At 47.8% G+C, this 23,202-nt stretch overlaps 1 protein-coding gene across 3 annotated transcripts in view; it reads left to right on the top strand.

Annotated features, from left to right (window-relative positions):
* GALNT2 (polypeptide N-acetylgalactosaminyltransferase 2) overlaps nucleotides 1-23,202 on the top strand; it is a 190,248-nt gene that overhangs the window by 135,261 nt on the left and 31,785 nt on the right. For all 3 annotated transcript variants that reach the window (XM_042960401.1, XM_042960400.1, XM_042960399.1), the window contains 3 exons: nucleotides 19,334-19,432; nucleotides 19,911-19,978; nucleotides 20,196-20,261. In XM_042960401.1, the coding sequence (XP_042816335.1) occupies nucleotides 19,334-19,432; nucleotides 19,911-19,978; nucleotides 20,196-20,261 (233 nt within the window). The remainder of the gene's footprint in view (nucleotides 1-19,333; nucleotides 19,433-19,910; nucleotides 19,979-20,195; nucleotides 20,262-23,202) is intronic.

Here is a 23,202-nt window from a genome sequence, read left to right as displayed (position 1 = left end):
AAGGAAAACTAAGCTTTTCTTCCCTTCGTTCCTTTGTGTCTGTCTATATGAGATGACGGGTGTGAACTAAACTTACTGTGCTAATTACTTCACAGTATATGGGGTTTTTTTTGTTTTTTTTTTTTTTAATTTTTTTTTTTTAACGTTTATTTTATTTTTGAGACAGAGAGAGACAGAGCATGAACGGGGAAGGGGCAGAGAGAGAGGGAGACACAGAATGGGAAGCAGGCTCCAGGCTCTGAGCCATCAGCCCAGAGCCCGACGCGGGGCTCGAACTCACGGACCATGAGATCGTGACCTGAGCTGAAGTCGGACGCTTAACCGACTGAGCCACCCAGGCGCCCCCACAGTATATGTTAAATCGTTATGCCGCACACCTTATTCGGTGCTTTATACCAATTATATCTCAGTAAAACCGGGGGAAAGTAAACAGGTCATTAGGGAAGGCTCTCACTGGCAGGAAGGCATGTAGCAAAGATCTGAGGGAGGGACAAGGGAGTGCCATCTGGATAACAGGGAAAAGATGCCCTTTAGGGGACGTGGCAAGGGAAAGTCCCCGAAGAGGGAGTGTGCCAGGCATATCCGGGTGGCAGGGAAGCCGGCGTGGCTGAGCAGGGGGAGGAGGAGGTGTGAGAGGGGTCAGGGCCCCTGGGAACCTTGGAGGCTTCTTGTAAGGACGCTGGGCATTCCTCTGAGAGAGGGGAGCCGCTGCAGGTTTTAGAGCAGAAGAACGTCGTCTGAATTAGGTGTGCAAAGCATCGGTCTTTTCAAGGTGGCTGTGTTAGGACCAGGCTTGTTTTGGGGGTGTGAGTGGGAGATGCGAGAACAGAAGCAGAGAAACCCCCGGAAGGGACGCTGACGTTGGCTCAGAGCCGTGGGTTAGCAGAAGAGCTGATGAGAAGTGGTTGGATTCTGGATGCATCTTAAAGGCAGAGTCGAGGTGATGCTGAATGGCTGGGTGTGGAGGGCTGAAGGATGAGGCCAAGGACCTTGTCTCAACAGCCTGAAGAAGGGACTCGCCCCTTCCTGAGAGGAGGAGCAGGAGGGCTAGCGGGTGCTGCTACCGACTGCCCAAGTTCAAATCCCGGTGTCCCCTCTGAGCTGCCCGACCTCGGCACAGCGCTGAGCCCCCTGTGCCAGTTTCCTTTGGTATAAGTTGGGCATGCCATGGGGCCGCGGTGAGGAATGAATGGGTTAACACTTGTACGCCCCTCAGCACGGTGACCTGCACACAGTAGGCGCTGCATGAGCGTCAGCCGTGGGTAGGGCAGCCTTGCTACAAAGCCCAGGAGGGAACTTTGCATCCAAGTGGAAGGCTCAAGTGGGCAGTGGAGATACGTGAAAATCTAGAATTCAGGGCACAAGCCTGCATAGAGGCCAGACATTTGGGATTTGGAAACAGTTCAACGTGCTCTTTAAAACCATTCCGTTATCCATCCCTGAATGTGCCTTATTAAGCACGGAGAGATTTCTGATCGCCACAATGGCTTCCGCGTTAGCAGGTTTGTTCTCCACGGCGTTTTTCCCCTTTATGGTGATTGTTGTATTTCCTCCGGTATCCACGCTGTGACCCTTGCAGCCAACACCTTTTTATGGCTGGCAATTCCTTTTTATGTTCTCTTACACTAAGTGCAAAGGCCAAGGTGCTGCCTGTTCTTGATGTTGATGTGCAGGTGCCGTGTGTGGAACCCGGAACGGCCCCCGTATGTTGTCGGGAGCTAGAGGAAAGCCTGTCTGATTCTGGTTGTCGAACGTGGGACTGTGAACCATCCACGGGGCTTGGAGTGCCTCTCTGTTCTCCTGGCATGCCTTCCAAGTGAACTCCTTCTCTCCTTGCCTCTCAGTCCAGTCCCTGGCTTCTCCCCCTCAGCATTACTGCACGTGCTGGGGCACCTGAGTGGCTCAGTCCGTTGAGCGTCCAACTTTGGGTCAGGTCATGATCTCACGGTTCGTGAGTTCGGGCCCCACATCGGGCTCGCTGCTGTCACCCTGTCACTGCAGAGCCTCCTTCAGATCCTCTGTCCCCCTCTCTCTCTGTCCCTCTCCCACTTGCACTGTCCCCTAAAGGAAGGAAGGAAGGAAGGAAGGAAGGAAGGAAGGAAGGAAGGAAGGAAGGAAGGAAGGAAAGAAGGAAGGGAGGGAGGGAGGGAGGAAGGAAGGAAGGAAGGAAGGAAGGAAGGAAGGAAGGAAGAAAAAGGAAGGAAGGAAGGAAGGAAGGAAGGAAGGAAGGAAGGAAGGAAGGAAGGAAGGAAGAATTATTGCAAGTATTCCCTTGTTCCAGAGCTGCCCATAGTCTTTCTTCAGGTATTTTATTAGGAAGCTTCTCGGGGACAGACTGTCTATAATTATACGAGTCCCCAATCCCTCACTTAAACTCCTGAGGAATTCTTTTTTTTTTTTTTTCCACCGGACAGATATCACGGTACATACATTTCACGGTTTTATTACATGAGATCCTTAATTCTGGGGCACTACCTTGCAATTAAGCGCCAGTATTTTTTGCAGGAAAACTTTAATGAACATTCACACGAAGCGAGATGAATAAAGATGACAGGCAGCAGTCCAGGTCAGGTTTTCCTGCCAAATGAATGCACGTGGGCCCAGGTCTTGCCACCAGATAGGATAGGAGGGTTTTTGTTGTTGTTGTTGTTGTTGTTGTTGTTGTTGTTGTTGTTGTACAGAGTGCCAAATTTCGGAGTTGTAAATTAGGGATTATGGGGTCCTGCTAGGTAGACAGAGAAGAGTGGCAAAGTAAATGTCATTCTGCTGCCACATGATGCATAGCTAGTCCTGGAGGGTCAGAGCCTCATCCTCTGTTAGCATAGCTTGAGATTAAGACCACCCAAGTTACCAGATGTATGAGCTCTGGTATGTTCCGTGGGATAGGAGAGGCCGTAGTGGGGAGTAGAGATGCCAGGAGTCGTCTTCAGCCAACTCTACCTCCTGGAAGGCTTCTGGAGTCACCTGGAGGTGACCCTGGAGATTAGCACCTAATACGTAGCTCTTGGTATATTCACCTGGATCTCCCTTGGCGGCTGCTTTTATGAAATAACTCCGCTGGCACTGTCGGCTCTAGAATCTCACTTGTAAAGAGGTGTCCACCTCGCCTGGGTGGCTCAGTCGGTTAAGAGTCTGACTTGGGCTCAGGTCATGATCTCGGAACACCTCGTGAGTTCAAGCCCCACATCGGGCTCGGAGCCTGGAGCCTGCTTCGGATTCTGTGTCTCCCTCTGCCTCTGCCCCTCCCCCTCCCCTGCTCATGTTCATGCTCTGTCTCTGTCTCTCTCAAAAAATAAACATTAAAAATTTAAGAAAAAAAAAAGAGGTGTCCACCAGTGCTCGGTGGTGTCATCCTCGGAACACATCTTTGTCACAGCCTTCTGAGGGGAAGACAACCCCAGGATCTGTCCAGTCTGGGGTGTAAGCAGTACGAGCCCCAAGGAGCCCAGGGTCAGACACGGATGTTGGTGCTGGTGGTGGTGGTGGTGACGCCCCCTCCTGTTGTTGGCAAACTGCCTCTTAAGCAAATAGTAGCTCAAAATCTCTGCAGTCTGTCCCTGTGCCGTCTACACCGCAGCGATCCCCACCAGAAGATCTGCTCTGCCTTGCATAGGACAGCTCGTATCAGACCCTCCCAAAAGACACCCAGTTTCTTAAACAGTTTTCTTTTTCTTTCGTTAATAGCTATTAAAAAGCAGATACGTGTTTGTTTGTTGTATAGCCCACCCTCCAAAAAAGGAAATCACACCAGAGGGTTAAAAGGAATTAACCTTATCAAAAAAACCTCAGTAGACTGAAATAAGCATTAGCGTTCTTGGAAGTGACCTTCCTCATGTGTCTCTTACATCCCCTGATAGCGAGGTGCATGTAATTATATAAAAATACGATACTATATTTGCTGTTTGGCATCCTGCTTTTTTTCACTCAGTGATCCATAGGAAATATTTTAAATATAGCTTTCATTTCTCGTGGCTTTATGTATTCCGTTTTATGTTTATGTGGCTAATTCTCTGGGGACGGAAGTGGGGATTGTTTCTTTTCATTTTTAATGCCAGCAGTGTTGGGGGTGCGTATATTTGAACAACCTTTTTTGCCCCCTCACTTGAAAGGAAGTCCTGTCTTAAATGTCAGCGTATTACTCGGTTCTGAGAATCTAGCAGAATGTCTCCCATATATTGCTGAGTTTGGCTACTACTTTATTTTAGGTTTTGGATTAAGATCCGTAATTGAAATTATCTGTGGTTTCCCGCTCGCTCTCCCCTTCTCCCTTCCTCCCTTCCCTTCATCTGGTTTTGGCTTCGTGTTTAAGCTAACTTTGTAAAATGAATTTTAGAACAACTGTCTTTTTTAAAAAGATGCTTAAGAAAAACTTATTTACAAAGGAATTGTTTCTTGAAATTCACCTATAAAAGTCATCTGAACCTAGAACTGTTTTTGCTTGATTGAAAGTAATCCTTTGATGACTTTCTAAAATGCTTCCTTGGATGTTGACATATGGTAGGTTTATCTATGTTGTACTTGAATTAATTTTGATAATTTATATCTTCCCAGAAGATCATAAGCTTCACTTCTCAAACTTATTGGCATAGTGTTGTGTGCATATGCACTTAAATTTCCTTTTTGTTTAGAAATGCCTGGGGTTTGTCTCTCTGGAGTTGTTTTTTGTTTTTTGGGTTTTTTTTTTTTTCCTTATGCCTCTTCTTTGCCTTTTACTCTTTCTTCCTTTACATCCTTTAGGAACCAAGTGCTTGGATTTTATATAAATTCTAATATCTGTTTATCTAGCTATTTATATTTTATATTTTTATATAAATTTATATTTGAATTAAGTATATCTAATATTTTATATATTTATATTTTATATAGCTATTTATATTTGTATTTTATATTATCTATTTATATTTTCTTCCTTCTGCTTTCCTCCCCCCCCCCATCAGAATTGAATGTGTATTTCACATCTGTTACATTTGTTTCCGGAATGCAGCTTTGGCTGAATTTCCCCGCATTACAAAATGTAGCATTACAATTTTTGTTATGTTTAAACCTACTTTTTAAATGACCAAAGTGTTATTTCTCACTCTTCTGGAATTCTTTTGGTTTCTTTTTTAATACCACGCGTATTTCTGAGAGAGTTTCAAAATTGTAAGAAATCGATGTGGGTTTTTTTTTTTTCTTTTCTTTTCTTTTTGAAGAAATCACCAGTAGTGGTCATTTGACTTGGCAGATACCGGGGGGGGGCTTTATTTGTGGCATGAGATTGGTGTCAGCAGTGGCAACTCTGTGCAGTTGTGTTTTTTGTTCCCTGACGCCATGCTCAGCACTTTTTAGGCGTTTATTCATGTCATTCCTGCAACGGCTCTGAAGTCAGTGCTCCTCCGGGTCCTGCGATTTCATACGTGAAGAAACAGAATCCACAAGGTTGCATAACTCAGGGTTGCTGGAGTCTATAAACGACTGCAGCCTGACTCCGGAGGCTACGTTCTTCACCTCTCATTTCTATAAATATCTCATGGGTTGTTGCTGTTGTGTGTGGGGTTTGTTTTTTTTTGTTTTGTTTTTTTTTTAAGGCCAGTCGTATCTCTAATTGTTTCAAAGTTCAAAATGTACGTATTCAACCAACGGGATTAATTGCATTCAGAATCCCTTGATCTTTATCGTCTACTTGATAGAAGGGTTCGAAGCTCCTACCACAGTTCTATGAGTTTCTGCTTGTTTGCTTTTTTCTAAGAGTATTTGCTTGATACGTTTGAAGACAGTGATTCGGAGCCTAGAAATTGTATATTCATGATGGATTATACCTTTATTAACATAAAATTACCCTCTGGCGTTTCACCTGATGTTTTTCTGTTTTGCCATGCGTTTTATTTTTTTATAAAGTTAATCTCTTGATTTTGCTTATTCTTGATATATTTTTGCCTTCCTTCCGTGTCGGTGTCCTGTTGATTAAGGTTGGTCTTTTCTAAGCAACCCTAGCACTGTATTTTTATTTTTAGGCCAACCTGATGGTCTAATAGAACACTTTGCCATTTTCACAGTAGACCTGTTCTCTGATGTTTTATGTCATTCTGGTTTTTTTGTTGTTGTTGTTGTTGTTTTTTCAATGCATGTTTTTGCCACCGTTTTCTTTCTTCTATTCAGTGGAAAATGCTTGACTTTGCTGGTCTTTTTGTTTTGTCAGTTGTTTTTCCCCCCTACATGGAAAGTTGTTTCCTACATGGGAGTCAACTAGTTGCCGCTTTACGTGTTTATAAAAGTTCAACGGGGCGCCTGGGTGGCTGAATCGGTTCAGCCTCCAACTCTTGATCTCAGCTCAGGTCTCGTTCTCAGGTGGAAGTTCAGGCTCTGCGATGGGTGTGCAGCCTACTTAAAAAAGTTCAACGAAACCACTGAAATTAAAGGAGCTTTGGTTTATGCCAAGAATGAAACCGTATGTATCTTCAGGTCAGGAACTAATATGCTTTTACTTTCTCCCACTCATTTTCTGATTGGCTTGATTTATCTGGAATTCGACACAGATTATTGTCAACGTGGTTTTGTACAATCACTTAATAAAATTCTATTTTACATAACGATCTTTTAAGCAATTTTTATTTGCATAGCCATATTTATATAAGCCTGTTAGACGCTAATGCTGAAGTCGTTTTCATGCATCCTACCATATCAGGCCGTAAGTGGAGTCTTGGTTTTATGTATTTATTTTTTATTTATTTATTTTAAAGTAGATCTTCAAATATGTTTTCAGGCAGCTCAGATAACTGAAATGCTTTGTGGGCTTGCTCACCCGAGAATTACTTTCCACTCCGTTTGTATTCGCATGGTAAATTCACAATGCACAGAATTCTAGTGGGACGTCTTATTTTGAAACTCTGTGTATGTTGTTTCATTGTTTTCTGTTAGTGTTGTCACCAAGAAGCCCAAAGCCCTTCTGCTTATGTTATGTATCGTGTCATATCAGTTAGGGTACTTTAAGCAAAAAAGACAGCTTATTAAATTATTTAAGAAGTGTGGGGGTGACCCTCTAAGGCTTCGGGTGGACTGAGAACTTTCTGATTTCCTCACCACCGTATTCAGTATTTTTTCAGCGCCATCCTTTTTGCCTTCTGATTATAAAAAGGCTGCCATAGCTCCATGCATCGTGATCACTTTGAAGGCAGGAAGTAAAGGGGTCAGAAGTGGTCTTTCCTTCAGCAGCTTATTACTTTTCTCGAAGTCTGCCCAGCGGACCTTCTGTTACAGTCCATGGGCCAGAACTAAGTCACGGCTATTTGTGACCATGACCGAGGCGGGGAAAAACGAGTTTGTCTTGGGCCAATCAGGACTTGCCTCAAGGACTTGGCAATTCATCCCAAACAAAATCTGTCCGAAAGGAGCAAGAGAGGGTGATCTCTGCATTTCCAGGAAGCATGTACCCCCTCTTTCAGGTGTGCCGAGAAGACATCCCACGGATCGGTAGCCTCAGCAGGACTGAGGCTCTGCATCCACGTAGTAACTGTCAGTGCCCAGATAGGTCACATAACCTTATCATTCTTCACCATAGCAGACCATTCTGTCACCAACTAGAAGCTGATGTTTCTTCCCCAAGATTCCAGAAATTGCTGTTCACGTTTGACACGAGCAAACAAATCATCCGGACGTTGGTTGGAAAAAATGGTGAACAAGCCGTGCCGAGACAGACAGACGCTGGGTGTTCCGTTCTGTTCTCTACGTGGAACGCCGATAGGCCAGGACCAAGGGAGCAGTTGGAATGGGGAACCTGCTACGTCAGGGTTACGTTCTTAGGCTTGTCCAGTGGCCTGACTGAGCTGTCTGCCTTGGGCTTTGTGAGGGAATGGATCCACTACAGCCTCTGATTCCTAGCATCGTTATCCGAGCGGTCGATCTTTGTGCCGGCAGTCAACAGCGTGGAGCAGTTGACGGTATCTTTGAAAAGGGCGGTCCCTTCAGACGGCACCCTCGACAGGACGTAGCTTTCTCCTGCCAAGTTTCGGAGGTCAGACCGCGGCTCAGTGGCCGCCCGCAGTCCATTATTTGGCCCGAGTGTTGCAGCGACGGCTGAAAGAGAAAGACACGGGGACGAAAAGAAAGCCAACTGCCCGAAGAATCCCTAAGAGGGCGCGCTCCTAAGGATTAGCCGCTTCGAGACTGTGGGGAGCAGATAAAAATAGAAGCATGTCTCTTCGCAGAGCAGTGAAGATAAAAACTAAATCCTCGGCAGCTTGGAAACCGGAGTTCACGTATCAGGGAGGAAGGTGGCGGCCGTTGGGAACAGAGGTGGTGGAATTGAGCCGATCAGTGGGTTCCTCACGTCCCAGGGGGACAGACCAGGGGCGAGAAATGGAGCACGTGGTTCTTAGTGTCTCGTAAGCGGCGTGGGCTTCTATCCCGAGAGGACAGCGTTCTTCCGTGGCATCAGGAAGAAGGATCGTTTCAAGTCCTGCGCTTTTCTGCCTCTGAGCTGCCTCCGCCCGATCGGTGGGCAGGAGGTTGATGGCTCGAGTGCTCTCGGACGCTTGATGAAGTTCAGATGGCTTCGTCCAGGGCTGTTATTTTCTCAGCTTGCAACGGCTCTTGACTCCTGAAGAAGCGTTCAGTTACCATTTAGTGTCTGTAAAACCGGAGGCAGTAAAGGGCAGATGACGCCCTCTGAATGAAAGAATAGTTGGGTTCCATCAGACGGCGTGCTTGCTGAAGGCGGCCAGGGGAACCCTGAGGTCCCCCCGGCTCGGGAGGAGAGCACTCGTGTGCATCCGGGTGGCCCTTCCTATAGCCGGTGCTGAGCCTGGAGTGTTTGGTGCGTGAAGAGTGTGTGTTCGTGCGTGGCCTCCGCCCGCCCCGGGCATGTGTGCGCTCTCACCTCTGGAACCCTTGCCTTTCCGGGGCGTCTAGAGGACTCCACGGGGAGTGTGGGAGATCAGATCGGCTTGAGCTTCTGGCGTCACAGCGAGGATAAATATTTTGTCTTAGAACATGCTCCCTTTCGCAATGCGGTGGGGAATACGAGAACCTGTGGGAGGCGAGGGGGCCGTTTTAGACTCGTAATTTCAAAGCGAGACAGACCCATGGTGATTAATGGGGCTTATTCAAATCTCCTGCCAACTAGATTTTTAAGAGGCTTAATTTCAGATGAGTCCTGTAGAGGTTTTCAAATGTCTTAGGATTTGGTTCTCTTCCGCTTTAAAAGACCTCTGTAGACTAAGCTCTCTAGCTATTAGGACTGACCAGAAATTAGTTGATTAGGTGGAATATTATGCCGTTATCACTGTTTGGAGGAGTACTAAGAGTGTGTTTTAATTAAATGAACATTATACAAGAGGTCTTTAGCTTGCTTCTTTTTTTTTCTTCTTCTGCCTTTTCAATTTTTTCTTCTGTCCCATTTCTAATACCCGTTCTACCCCATGGTCTGTCCAACCTTCCTAGAACTCCGTAGCGAAACGCACCGTGAACATGGCCACGGGAGGCTGATCTCCGTGGGTGGCCAGAGAGGAAGTGCCCGGGGGTGAAGGGTGCACCCACCTAGTTTGGCCTGTAAATGTTCCTCATGCTCTGAAGGTAGAGGGACAACGATCGGTTCCAAGGCCCGCCCGCCTCTTGTTGTGAGTCCAGATCTGAGGTGTGGGCCGGATCTCGATCCACAGGGCCCAGATGCGTTGGAGCCTTATTCCAAAGCCTCACACCTGACCCTCTAAGTGTCGGGCTTCTCGCCTTGGCCGGAGTGTGAGGAACACAGCACAGGCGGGGTCCTTACGTGATGGACACGGGGACTCGGGTCGAGGTGGAGGGGGAATGGGAAACCACAGTCCTCTAGAGAAGTGGTTTTTAGCCTCTGTGCCCTGTGGTCTGTATCAGAATTCCATGGATAATTCCAGAGCTCCTCAGATGAGTCTAGTTACAGCTCCATAGTAGAGGACCATTGTCGCTCAGTCTTCTGCAAACTTTCCTAAAACGAGGCCTGAGAACAGCCTGCATCGGCATCACTTGGGGAAGAGGGAGTTTCTGAAATCAGATTCTCAGGCATCACTCAGACTTACTCGGGTGGGCAGGGCCAAGGCATCTACTTTTCAATAGGCTCTTGTGGGGGGGGCGCCTGGGTGGCTCAGTCGGTTAAGCGTCCGACCCTTGGTTTCGGCTCAGGTCATGACCTCATGGTTCCTGAGATTGAGCCCCGGATCGGGCTCTGAGATGACACCTCAGAGCCCGCTTGGGATTCTCTCTCTCTCTCTGTCTGTCTCAAAAATGAATATAAACATTTATAAAAGAAATAGGCCCTTCTGAGAGTCTGACACTAACCATCTGGGCTCTGTGGCTCCCACGGGGACAAATAGACCCACCCTGTTTTCCCTTTGGAATGGAAATCGTGGAAGTGTGGTCTCTGTGGGTGAGAGCAAGGGGACAAATGTGTGTTCAGGGCCTGTTTGGGGTCACCTGCTGTTGACAGCCTTCCTCCCAGTGGCCTGTGTGTTAACCTCCCCCCCTTCCCCCCCCCCCCATACTCCATACACAAGCAGAGAGCAAAGGGGCTGGGAAGTGACAGGATCTGTTTTCATCTATGTCAGGGTTTCTGAAACATCGGGGCTTTGCTGTCTGAGCCTGACCCTCACACAGCTTCTCCTGCTTTGTCTCCCCGGCCCCACAGGTGTGCGAGGGGGCCGGCACACTTTCAGACGCTGGGTCTGCTGGAGAGACTGGGGTCAGAGCAGTCCCCAGGGTGGCCCTGTCTCCCCCGGGGCCCGGCCCTCGTTGTGTACCTTGGCAGAGGATGAAGACCTGTTCCCCGCGGCTCCTTCCCCGAGTTAAACAGCCAGTCATTCCGAAACCTAAGGCCACCTCTCCCCACGTCACCCCGCCCTGCTCTTGGCTGAGCACAGAACTGCCTTTGTCTCTCCGTCTAGAGAATTTGACTGGATTTGAAGCCACCTGTTTGTTGCATAGGCTAACCCCGGCCCACTCTGTGACCTTGGAAGGTGGAAGAAGACAGGGTAAAAAAACCTCAACAGTGGAAGGAAGGACATAATGCAGGAAAAAGAAAAAAAATTTTTTTTCAATATATGAAATTTATTGTCAAAATGGTTTCCATACAACACCCAGTGCTCATGCCAACAGGTGCCCTCCTCAATACCCATCACCCACCCTCCCCTCCCTCCCACCCCCCCATCAACCCTCAGTTTGTTCTCAGTTTTTAAGAGTCTCTTATGCTTTGGCTCTCTCCCACTCTAACCTCTTTTTTTTTTTTTTTCCTTCCCCTCCTCCATGGGTTTCTGTTAAGTTTCTCAGGATCCACATAAGAGTGAAACCATATGGTATCTGTCTTTCTCTGTATGGCTTATTTCACTTAACATCACACTCTCCAGTTCCATCCACGTTGCTACAAAGGGCCGTATTTCGTTCTTTCTCATTGCCATGTAGTACTCCATTGGGAAAAAGAAAAATTTAATGAACTAGAAAGACATACACAAAAAAATAGGATCATGTAAAACTTGATCTTCAAAAAATAGAAATCTCCAAGAATACTGATTAACCAAAATAAAGAAAAACCATGATAAAATAGTATTGGGGAAAATAGCACAGTCATTATTATTAACACAGTAGAGCTTGTAATGACCATAAGAAAATTGTAAGTACACTTTTATGCAAATAAATGCGACTCACATGGAATGGTTTTTTAGGAACATGGAAATTACCAGAATCACTCCAGAAATTAAAAATATGAATAAATACAAGCCATGAAAGACCGTCTGGGCAATGAAAAGTTTGCCTTCCCCACATTGACGGCTCAGGTGGGTTTACATACACCACAGACTAGTTTAAAGAATAGAAAAAGAGGGAAGCTATCGTGCATGCTTTCGTGAGGGCAGGAGAATCTTGCTAGAGATTGGAAAAGGAAAGTATAAGAACAGAAACTTGCAGACCAGTCACAGTTACGTTATTGATTCAAAAGATCTCAACCAAATACTAGCAAGTGTAACACAGCTCTATTTAAAAAACTCATGGCCAGTTAGAGTTTATTTTAGGAAAAGAGGATTGAGCAACAGAAAACTATATTAATACAATTTACCACCTCAATGCAGTAAAGAAGAAAGGCTATATGATCATCTTTAATAGATGGAAGAGAAAAAAAATCAGCAAAATATAACACTTACAAGGGAATTTCCTTAACCTAATTAAAGGTAGTCTATAAAACATCTCCAGGAAGCATTCTGCTTAATGATGAAATTCTGGGGGTGTGGGAGTGTCTCCGTCAGTTAAGAATCCAACTCTCGATCTCGGCTCAGGTCATGATCTTATCGAGCCCCATGTTGGGCTCCGTGCTGGGCGTGGAACCTGCTTGGGATCCTCTCTCTCTCTCTCTCTCTGTGTCTCTCTCTTTCTCTCTCCCTTTTCCTCTCTCCATCCCTCCTTCCCTCTGCCCCCTCCCCTACTCGCACTCTCTCTCAAAAAAAAAGAAAGAAAGAAATCTAATTGTGAGCACATTAAAGATGAGATGGAGGTAAGGATGTTTTCTAGCCCCCCCCCTTTTTAAATCGCATATTATGTTGTAGGTCATAGAACCAGTGCCTTATTAAGACAAGAAACGTAAGATTTGTAAGAAATGGAAAGAAAAAAACAAAATGTGGATGAATTGATTAGTGGAAAATCCAAGAGAACCTGTAAACTGTTTATTGCCTCTCCTCCTGCTCGTGTACTCTCTCTCTCAAAGTAAATAAATAAACTTCTAAAAAAAATATTTATAAAACAAAAGAACTAAGGAGTTCAGTGAGGTTGCTCAGTACTGCGGCCACGTGCAAAACTGAGCAGCAGCACTGGCCTGTTAGAAGATGGGAAAATAGGTCCCACTGTGTATAGCGAGCATAATGTAGGGGTAACTAGGAATAAATTCAACAAAAGACGTGCACAACTTTTCTGGAGAAAACTAGCAAAGTACAAAACACAATTGAAGTGGGGGGGGGGTGCCTGGCTGGCCTAGATGGTGGAGTGTGCAGCTCTTGATCATGGGGTCGTGAGTTCGAGCCCCACGTTGGGCGTAGAGATTACTTAAAAAAAAAAAAAAAATAACTGAAAGGCAAAAAAAAAAAAAAAAAAAAAACCCAAACCCACTCAGTATTATAAAGATACTGATTCTCTTCAAATTAATCTGTGAATTCAGTACAGTGTCCTATGGTGCTTTCTCTCATGGCACTTCAAGAACTGATCTTTAAATTCATAAGGAAAGGCAGATGGCCTCAAATAGCCAATAAAGTATCTTGAATGAAGAACTACACATCGTAGGCAGCCTGCCTTGTCGGAGGCGAAGACTTACCTCCAGTTAAGGCAGCATGGCGCGAATGCAAGGTTACGTGAACAGAGCAGAAATGGAACCAGCAGTAGACATCTGCATATAAAAAATGCAATGTGACAGCAGTGACATTCCAAATCAGGGGTGAAGTAATGAGCTGTTAAGCGGTACTGAGACACGAATCATCCGTGTAGAAAAAATGAGATCACTTAGTCCTACCATTCATAAAAATATATACGGGCAATTAGAGAATGTAAATGTGAAACGTATTTGTAAAAGTTTTAAAACATCCACGGATGCCTGGACGGCTCAGTCGGTTGAGCGTACAGCTGGTTGGTTTTGGCTCAGGTCATGATCTCACGGTTTGCGGGTTCGAGCCCCGCGTTAGGCTCTGTGCTGATCGTGCAGAGCCTGCTTGGGATTCTCTCTCTCTCTCTCTCTCTCTCTCTCTCTCTCTCTCTGTCTCAAATAAAATAAATGAATAAAAGTTAAAACATCTGGAAGAAAACCTACAAAGAATATATTAATGACCTTAGGTCATCAGAACATTACCCCAGGGCCACAGTTTGAAAAGTCCGACTTAAGACGCATGTTTGACAGAAGACATCGCGAACAAAATTAAAGGATCTGCCACAGACTTGGAAAAGGTTTCTACGGTGCATCTGGCCGACAGAAGGATGACGTCCAGAAGATCTAAATTCCTGTCATCAAGTAGTAATGAGGTAATAAAAATTGGAACCCCGAACAGCTGTTTCGTACCAGCCTGCCCAGCCAAATAAAAACACTCCGGCGATACCAAGGGGCGGGAAGACCGTGGAGCCACATGAACTCGGGGCCTTGGGAGCAGGAGCGAAACTGGTAACAGCCATTATAGAGAGCAGTTGACTGTCTCACGTTCAGTTGAAGAGGGACATCCATCTGTGACTGGCCACTTGTGGGGACCTAATGGCCGAGAAGCTTTATGTAAGAAGACCGCGTCCACTGCTGTGTCATTGCTGATAGGGAGAAGTCAGCCAGCCGCAGGGAAGGGATGAGGCGTGGCGTTGGCCCGCAGTGGAAAGCCTTAGAGCGGTGAGCGTGAAATACCAAGATTTACTAAAGCCGAGCGGGGGGGCTCACGGGTGCTTGTATGTTGCTGTCCGGATCGTAGGTGTGAAGTTCTTCGCACACACACGATGCGGGTGCCGGTGCTGAGGAGGCCTGGGGAAAAGGCGGCATCTGCCCCTCTTCCCAAGAGGCCCCGGCGAGTGCATCGTGGTCCAAGGCTGGACCCTTGGCTTTGCAAACCCAGGAATGGAAGCTTCGCTCCCCCCACCCTCCCGCTTCGCTTTGTTTCACTGTCCACAAACCAGAGCCAGCTTTGTCTCTCAGAGGCGGACTCGAACTGCGCTCACAGATTGAAGGAACCCAGGATGCCAGCTTCACAATTTATACAGAGAAATGCATACGACAGCAACCAGAACGTCGAACGTGACCGTGGCCTTGCCTCAGCCGGGTGTTTTTTTCCCCTTGAGCTGCTCCCCGGGAAGCAGAGACGCGGCCGGAAGGCGGCTGGGGGGCCACACAGTAAGGTCTGGGCTGCAGAAACTAATCATTCAAGGCTCCCGTTGCCGGGAAATTTCCACCTACTCCAGAATCCCGACTTGTGATCAGGTCACGGGCTGTGTGTCGAATGCTCAGGGTCCTGGGGCCTGCACATCCCCCTTGCGGGACCGGCTGGAAGTGCCCTACTGGCTTCACAGAGGGGCCAAGCAGCCTCTGAGTGCCGGGCACCCAGAAGATGCCTTCATGAGCTTGACGTGGCTTTTAACTTTGCTTTATTCTTTTAAAGGGTATACATATCCCATCTCCTCCATGATAGACACCTGTCTTTATGCTAACATCGAATAATGCTTAATTACTACTTTAATTGCTAAATTAACTACTCATCGATCAAGTTGCTCGGTATTTTCCTTACAAAATCTGAGTTGAACAGGCATTTCAGGGAGATGGAACTTACTCACCCAGTGTGTCTTCATTCCCGTGACCCTCCTTTTGGCCATCATGCCCATCTCAGAATAAGCGTGACCTTGCTCTGCACCTTGTAGAGGTTCTAGAACTCTCTCTCTTACCGAAGCCTGTTTTTCCATCCCCCTACCATTCTATCCACTGCGCTTTTCATGGAGACCTGGGAACCCTTCTCCCACCGAGTGACCACACTGTCCTCCTGTAGACCATCGTGTGTGCTTGTCTGTCCCATGCCCATCACATCGGCCTCAACTCCAAGGTACTAGAGAAAACTCCACGCTAAGCTCCCCGCACCGATGACACACAGCCACCAAACACCTGTTATTAACCCTGCATTACAATTAGTGACCTTTCCCCTTTTCGGAGTTTTTTTTTTTTTTTTCATAGGTTTTTATTCGGTTCTCCCGACAACCATGCAAGATTACGAGGGCCATCTTCACAGATGACACAGTCAGTGACCAAGGTTACCGCAGGCCCTTTGCAGAAATACGAGATCAGCTGGGTGACAGTGAGCAGTGGTGTGCTGGGGGCGGCGTAGAAAACATCCCTTAATATTCGTCCGCATTATTACCCAGAGCCCCTAGCGTCCCAGCGCATTTGGTTCTTTGAGCAACTTTGTGACCAGCCCCAAATATGACACCTGCATCAGAGACGAGTCTGTCCCCGAGACAAATCCCCTCATCCCCCTTGAAGGGCTCAGGAGCACATTGTCATTGAGATGGGCCATTTTTCTCATTTCCAGCCAATCACGAGTTCAGATCATGATAGCCATGTGGTCTCAGAGAAGTATGAAACTAAATTAAGCATTTAAAAAAAACCAAAGCACAACTTCTGTCTCCAGTTTTTCACGTGTCCGTTTGACCAGACAGGAAGTTACCAGAATGACCAGTTTAGTAGCAGACCCGTGGAGACTCCAGCGAGCTCCAGTCCTCGGCGCCTGACCCAGAGCCCCGTGTCGTGTCCTCGGCCTCGCACCGCTTCCAGCTTGCATCAGCTGGAGGCCAGGACTGGCCGCACACTCTTCCTGCGCGGACTTGAAGTAATCTGCAGTTTGTATTCCTTTCCCAAAGAACGCTCAAGTATGAACGTGCCCCCAGCAGCCAGCTCCCCTGGTGATCTTCGAAATCGGGCCGCCTTTCGCTGGCTCCGGAGTAGTGAAGACTGCTTGGCAAGGATGGGACTCTAAATGCAAGATTGATTCCGTTTCTATTTAAAGAAATTCTTCACTCCCTGCCACCCGTCTCCCCCTCCACTTCTCTTGGCTCAGCGTGAGGAGTTCGGATCTGAATTCATCCACATCCATACACACATCCACTCTGAACTCATGGTGGGGAGGGGGGTAAGATATTTCTCCGTTTTTGCTTGTTAGCCCTCTGCCTTGGAAAATGGGATACCTGGGGGCGCCTGGGTGGCTCAGCCGGTTAAGCGTCCGACCCTTGATTTCGACTCAGGTCGTGATCTCACAGTCCGAGAGCTTGAGCCCCATTGCCGGGCTCTGCGTTGACAGTGTGGAACCTGCTTGGGATTCTCTCTCTCTCTCTCTCTCTCTCTCTCTCTCTCTCTCAAAAATAAATAAATAAAATAACCTTTAAAAAAATAACGGGATGCCTCTTAAATTTCCTGACTGCCAAATCCTGGCAAAACGTGGTGCCTTATGGACACGTAGAAGAGTTTTAATAAAATAATGTGCCTGCAGCAGCCCTTTTGGGTCCTGAAACATGTGAGACTTCCCAGCGCTCACGGAGAATGAGGCTCCCGCGGAGAACAGCAAACTGGGAGAATAGGACGTGATCGGATTGGTTAAGTGGACTGTGATTTGGGCATGAAAAATGCTTCCCAGTTTTAATCCTCGCGTGGCCGCGTCGCCCGCTCGGTAAGTCAGGGCGCAACCTGCTTAGCTCAGCACCTCACGCTGTGTTAGGTGGGACCTCACTGGAGAGGGTATTACCCTCCTAACGCGAGTTCTTGCTCATTAGCATTACGGATGGAGTTCTGGGGAACAGCACTCGTCGGTAATTTGTTTACAGCTGAACCTGGCATCCACCAGCTGGCTTCCTTCCTTCCTTCGGCCAACAATTAGCTAATTCTTGAAATGGAAAGAAAAGGAAAAACAACAAAACCAGCCTGTCTATCTACTTGTCATTAAGGACTTAGCTGTCGGGAGCCGTAACGAGGTCCGCTATTAATTCCAGAATGCATTTCCCGTCCCTCCCCCCTCCCCCCCCAAACACATGACCGGTATATTATGCGGCGTCCTCGTGAGTAATTAAAATCAGGCTCTCCAGATAAACCAGAATAAACAAAGGAAGCCCATTTTGCGATTCTGGACCTCATTGCTTTTTAATTGCACCGCTTTTCTGCTCCTTTGCCAAATTTGCTTCTCTGAGGTCGTCTTTCCCAGTCATGGAAATTTAGTGTGAACGCTTCGGTCCTTCACTGCTTACACGCTTTCAGCCGTGGCTGGGCGCCAGAGATTTTGTTTGTTTGTTTCTAACCCGACTCCCTTTCCCACTGATTGGCCATTTAAGATAGACCCCTTTAATTCTGGAAGCCCATCGCTCAACAGCTGTGGTAGCCTACGTGAAGAGCTAACAGGGAAAAACAGGGTTTGTCAAATGCACTGGCCTCACGGAAGGTTGTGCAGCTATCGCAGAGGCCGGGGTGGAGGGACCGCGTTGGGGGCCACCTGACAGGTTCCTACCCTCCTGCAGGCTCATGGCACAACCGTTTCACCCTTCGGGCCTGGGGTGTTAACACGGCTGGTCAAAGAGCACCTGGGTGGCTCAGTCGGTTGAGCGTCCGACGGCAGCTCAGGTCGTGATCTTGCAGTTCGTGCGTTCGAGCCCCACATCGGGTTGACTGCCATCAACCTGTCAGCACGGAGCCCGCTTCCGATCCTCTGCCCCCCCCCCACCCTCTGTCTGCGCCTCCCCCACTTGCACGCTTCCACACACAAAAAAGATGTTGAGAACTGTTTCCATTTCCCTCAGGGCAAAGATGCTTTCCTGTCTTCCCAGCCTTTTTTTTCCAAGCGGGTTATCAGTGGTCCCATCATTTTGGTAACTGCCCGAATGTTGCCGGCGGTCCTGACAGGCTGTGAGCCCACCCCAGATGTATTGCTCTCTCTCTGGAACCATCACCTTTATGCTGGCGTGTTCTGTGCTCTCCAAGTCCGTGGAGCCTGCCCTGAAGGGTCCCTGAAGACGGCTTCTGCTGAGCCGGCTCTACCTTGATGGGTCGTTTCTGTCTCTAGCATCTTCGACCTAGAGCTGCCGGGGTCCCGTTTTTTAACACAGCCATCCTGTGTCCTTGCGGTCTTTGTCTGTGGAGGCCAGACCCGAGACGTGACTCGTTTCGATCTGCCCGGAGCTTCTCCGTGGTCCCTGGATTCTCTCAGGATGCTTCACATCGCCCGTGAGAGCGGCCGGGCTCAGGTTCCCACGGGCCCGCCCCTCACCCCGCCCCAGCCTGCACCACTCCCGCCTACCTTGTTGGGACACAGGCTGGCAGGGTGACAGGCGTGTGTCCCTGCTGCCCTTGGGGGGGGGGGGGGGGGAAGGGGGTTGGGGGGGCGGCCGAGCAGTCAGGGGGACAGAGCCGGGTTCCAGATACAGCTTTGCCGAGAACCACAAGAGGCCCCACGTGCTTGCCGGAGAGATGAGAAAAGAACATCGACTCGCAGTCGGTTCCACCCCTCGGAAATAACCACTGTGAATTGTGAAAAGCACATCTCTAGAGGTGTATCTGCATGTGGGAAGAAATGGGACTTCCCTGTTTTAAAACACGCTTTTTTTTTTTTCTTCTCTCTCAGCGTTAGAAAGATGTTCTCAATATGTTACTTTTCGCCGAAATCCTCTTTTAACGTGTAACTCCGGTTGTGTTTCTCTGCTTCCTTATGTCCTGTTGTCACTTTCTCTCAGAATAGGCCAGTCCCTCCTGCAGACAGCAGGCGCACCCGAGAACGTCCATCCCGGCGGGTCTTCGGGCTCGTGCCCTCCAGGGCCTCTCCGAGGCTGGTCCGGGTGCGTTCAGAGGACGATGTCTCTCTTCCCTCAGGTGTCAGCGGAAGCAGTGGCGGGTGGACCTGCCAGCCACCAGCGTGGTGATCACGTTCCACAACGAAGCCAGGTCGGCCTTGCTGAGGACAGTGGTCAGGTAAGGGCAGGAGAGGCCACCCAGTGCCCACCTGCTGCACCATACGGGCAGTGGTCCCCGGCAGGGCTGCTGGACATCCCCGGCGTGCCAGGCCAGAGCTGTCTGCTGGGGGTTCAGACGGGTCACCTGACCGCAGCACAAGGAGTGGCTGATTGATGGCTTCTCCAGCCAAGGATTGGGACCGTCGCATGAGAATCCCCCACCCCAAGTGATACCCCTACAAGGCCTCCAAATTTTATTTTATTTTATTTTTTAACGTTTATTTATTTTTGAGAGAGAGAGAGAGCACAAGCAGGGGAAGAGCAGAGAGAGAGGGAGACACAGAACCCGAGGCAGGCACCGGGCTCTGAGCTCCCAGCACGGAGCCCGACACGGGGCTCGAACTCACGAACCGTGAGATCATGACCTGAGCCGACGTCAGATGCTTCACCGACCGAGCCACCCAGGCGCCCCAACCTTTATCTTTCTGTTTCCTCAGCGTGCTTAAGAAAAGCCCGCCCCACCTCATAAAAGAGATCATCTTGGTGGATGACTACAGCAATGACCGTAAGTACCAAGACGGATTCCTGCCCCTTGCCTGGCCCTTCTCCTGGGCACCGGCCTTCCTTAGTGCCCGAAAAGGTCAGAAATCTGGGCCGTGTAAAGAAGAGGTGCCTCTTTGATGCCCCAGGAGATCCGCCCACGGATGACTAGGAATCACAATACTTGAATACAGAGCCCTTGCAAACGAGGTTCCAAATTCTCTGCTTCTCTCTTTCCCTAGCTGAGGACGGGGCTCTCTTGGGGAAAATTGAGAAGGTGCGGGTTCTCAGAAATGATCGGCGAGAAGGTAAGACTCTTTTTCTTTTTCTTTTTTTTTTTTTTAAACTCTTTTTCTTAATTCAGTTACCAAGACAGTTGAATGCTGACTTTTCCTGAGCCCGAAATGTTTCAGCTAAAAGAACAATTAACTTTCTAGTCTTCGTGTGTGTGTGTGTGTGTGTATGTGTGTGTGTCTCTCTCTCTACGGGAGCCTCTTGGGAGCCTCTCCCAGCAAAGCCGAGGGAGGACATTCAAAGCTTAATTGAAATTGTTTGTATACTAGGGCAAGAGTTCAAATTACATTTTTATTTATGTATTTAGAAAATTGGCGTCTCTCTTCCTTTTACAACCCAGGAAGTCTTATCAGTCCCTGGAGTACCAGAGTTTAGAAGGAAAACAAAGATTTAGCAATGAGAAGTTTGGTGACGCCAGGCTCCCGGCATCTGATAAAATAACGGATTCGAGTTTGACAGCCTGCTGAAGGTGAACCATCCCAAAAAGGGAGATGTTGCTGCAATTACATGCTTATTGGATTTTGCAAAGGCCAGCCGCAAAACCTGCGGTCAGTCTTGTCTGCCGGAGCTGGGCTTATCGAGTCCTCTTTATTGGCAGTTAGGAGAGAGACTCCAAAGGGTGAGGGGGTGGGGGGGGAAGTATTACTTTGAAGTGTCCGGAAAGGAAGCTAAAACCACAACGCAATTAACATCCAGTGTATCGATGCTGCTTGAAGGGCTTGGTGGCTGGATTCTAGGCTCCTCCATGGTCCAGAGAACTCCTTCAGTGTAGGAAGATGGCACAGCTTTAAAACATGCTATCTTAGTTATTTGAGGATGACTCCGCTGATCCTGGAGTGGCGATTGTATTCTCTGATCAGCGTATATACTCTTTCTTCTGGTTCCCGTGCAGCCCGGTCAGAGCCAATCCGTGCAGCTTTTCTTAGCAGGAATTTCATCAGCGATAAAGTGATTGAGCCTATTAGGACAGTGCGATCAGCACCATGTTTTAACCAACCAAGATCATCGTTCCTCAGGTTCAAGATACATAAACAGTGGCATCAGCCCTGCCCTTGGGAAGCTCTATTTGCTGGACTTGCGTCTATCTCCCAAGCTTAGAATAAGCCAAAACCTTGAGGTCAAACCGAAGTCTTGCATTACATGGGCCCCCAAACAAACTGCATGATAACTTTTTGAATTGAAACCCAAAGTGCCTGCTAGCACAAGGAGAAAAAAAAAAAAAAAGAAAGAAAGAAAGAAAAAAGAAGAAGAAGAGGAGGAAAAGAAAGAAATTATTTTTCGTGGTGGCATTTTATAACTGACAGATCACTTGCTGGCCTTGTCAGAGTTTAACCTTAGACATCAGTGCCTCTGAGTGCTTTAAGTTAGGATGTTCACTTGGGTAAGAACGTGAGTTGATGCATTGTTCTGGAAAGGGAGGGGGAGGGGCCGCTGTGGGAAGACAGAGTGTGGGAAGGAAACCTGTAAGCAAACGAAGCAGGTGGTACTGAGTGAGAAAAAGCACACACGGGAATGTATGTGTGTGCTTGGGTGTCCGTGTGTGCATGTATGTCTCCCATGTACTTGAACATCTATACATGTGCTTCGTAATGCTACTAGATGTCAGACAAAATCAGTTGCGTGAATATTATGGCAGCGAAGGAACGGCCTTCGGTTTGTTTAGTGGGGGTTTTAATGTGCCAGTGACTTCATCTGGCTGCTTATTAGAATCGGCTGGGAAGCCTCAAAGATGACCCAGCCCTTCTAACTTGGTGGGAGCCCTGTGCCAAACTGTGAGTCCCCGTGGTGGTTACCGGCTGAAATCTCAGTTCTCTCTGCCTTCTGATTGTTTCTTTTCATGGACTCCGCGGGGTCTCCCTTGTGCCTGAAGTTCAGGAGTCAGCCGAGGATTTATGAGGAGGTTATCTCCAGATTTGGGACGAACGAACCTCCTTTCCGGGATCTCCTCCTTTCAGTTTCTAGCCCCGCTCGAAACCCTGAACTCTGTCCTCTGACACCTCCAGCCAAAAAGGCTGTGTCGCAGCGGGTCGTAGCGTAACCTCGGGAGAAACACCACACACCCCTGGGCTTCACTCCCTGTGATTTTCTCCTTTCAGGGACTGAATCCCCTCCAGTTTCTGCCTGCTTCTCACTGCTGTCTGGCCCTTTCCGATTCTTGCTTTTTCTCTTTTGGTCAGAGTTTATAACTCTTCTCTGAGCAAGAGCTTGTCTAATACAAGCTAAGACTCTTGACTTTGCAATTACCAGAACTAGAAGCCTTTATCTTTTTTCCCCCTCCCATAGCATGCAGATCTAGAAGAATCATTGAAAACCCATTTTGACTACTCTGTATAAAGGAACTTGAAAACACTGTCCTCACGGGTCGTGAATAGTCACATCATCTTCATATGCAGTTGTGCCCCCTTATCCACAGGAATACGTTCTAAGACCCCCCCCCCAGTGGACGCCTAAAACCACGGATAGTAAGGGACCCTGAATAAACTTTTTCCCTATACATGCGTATCTCCAGCAAGGTGTAAGTTATAAATTAGGCAGAGTAAGAGATAAACCATAATAACTAATAATAAAATGGAACATTTATAACGATACTGTTTAAAAGTTACACGAATGTGGTCTCTCTCTCTCAAAATATCTTATCGTTCTGTCCTCACCCTTCTTGTGATGATGTGAGGTGATAAAATGCCCCCGTGATAAGATGAAGGGAGGGGGATGACACAGACTTGTGACCTAACGTTAGGCTACTGCTGACCTTCTGATGATATGTCAGAAGGAGGATCCCCTGGCTTCCAGACCTCCGTTGGTCACAGGTACCTGAAATTGTGAAATGCACAACCCCAGGTGATCATGACAGGGGACACTGCGGAAGGCCCGGCATACGCAGCAAAAGCCACTTATGGCCGCGTCATCCAGTGACAGAGATACGACTTGTGATAAGACTTGGTGTGATAGTAAAAA

Source organism: Panthera tigris, chromosome D2, assembly GCF_018350195.1.
Source record: "Panthera tigris isolate Pti1 chromosome D2, P.tigris_Pti1_mat1.1, whole genome shotgun sequence".
NCBI classification, from domain to species: domain Eukaryota; kingdom Metazoa; phylum Chordata; class Mammalia; order Carnivora; family Felidae; genus Panthera; species Panthera tigris.
This window is presented reverse-complemented; position numbering and strand designations above follow the sequence as displayed.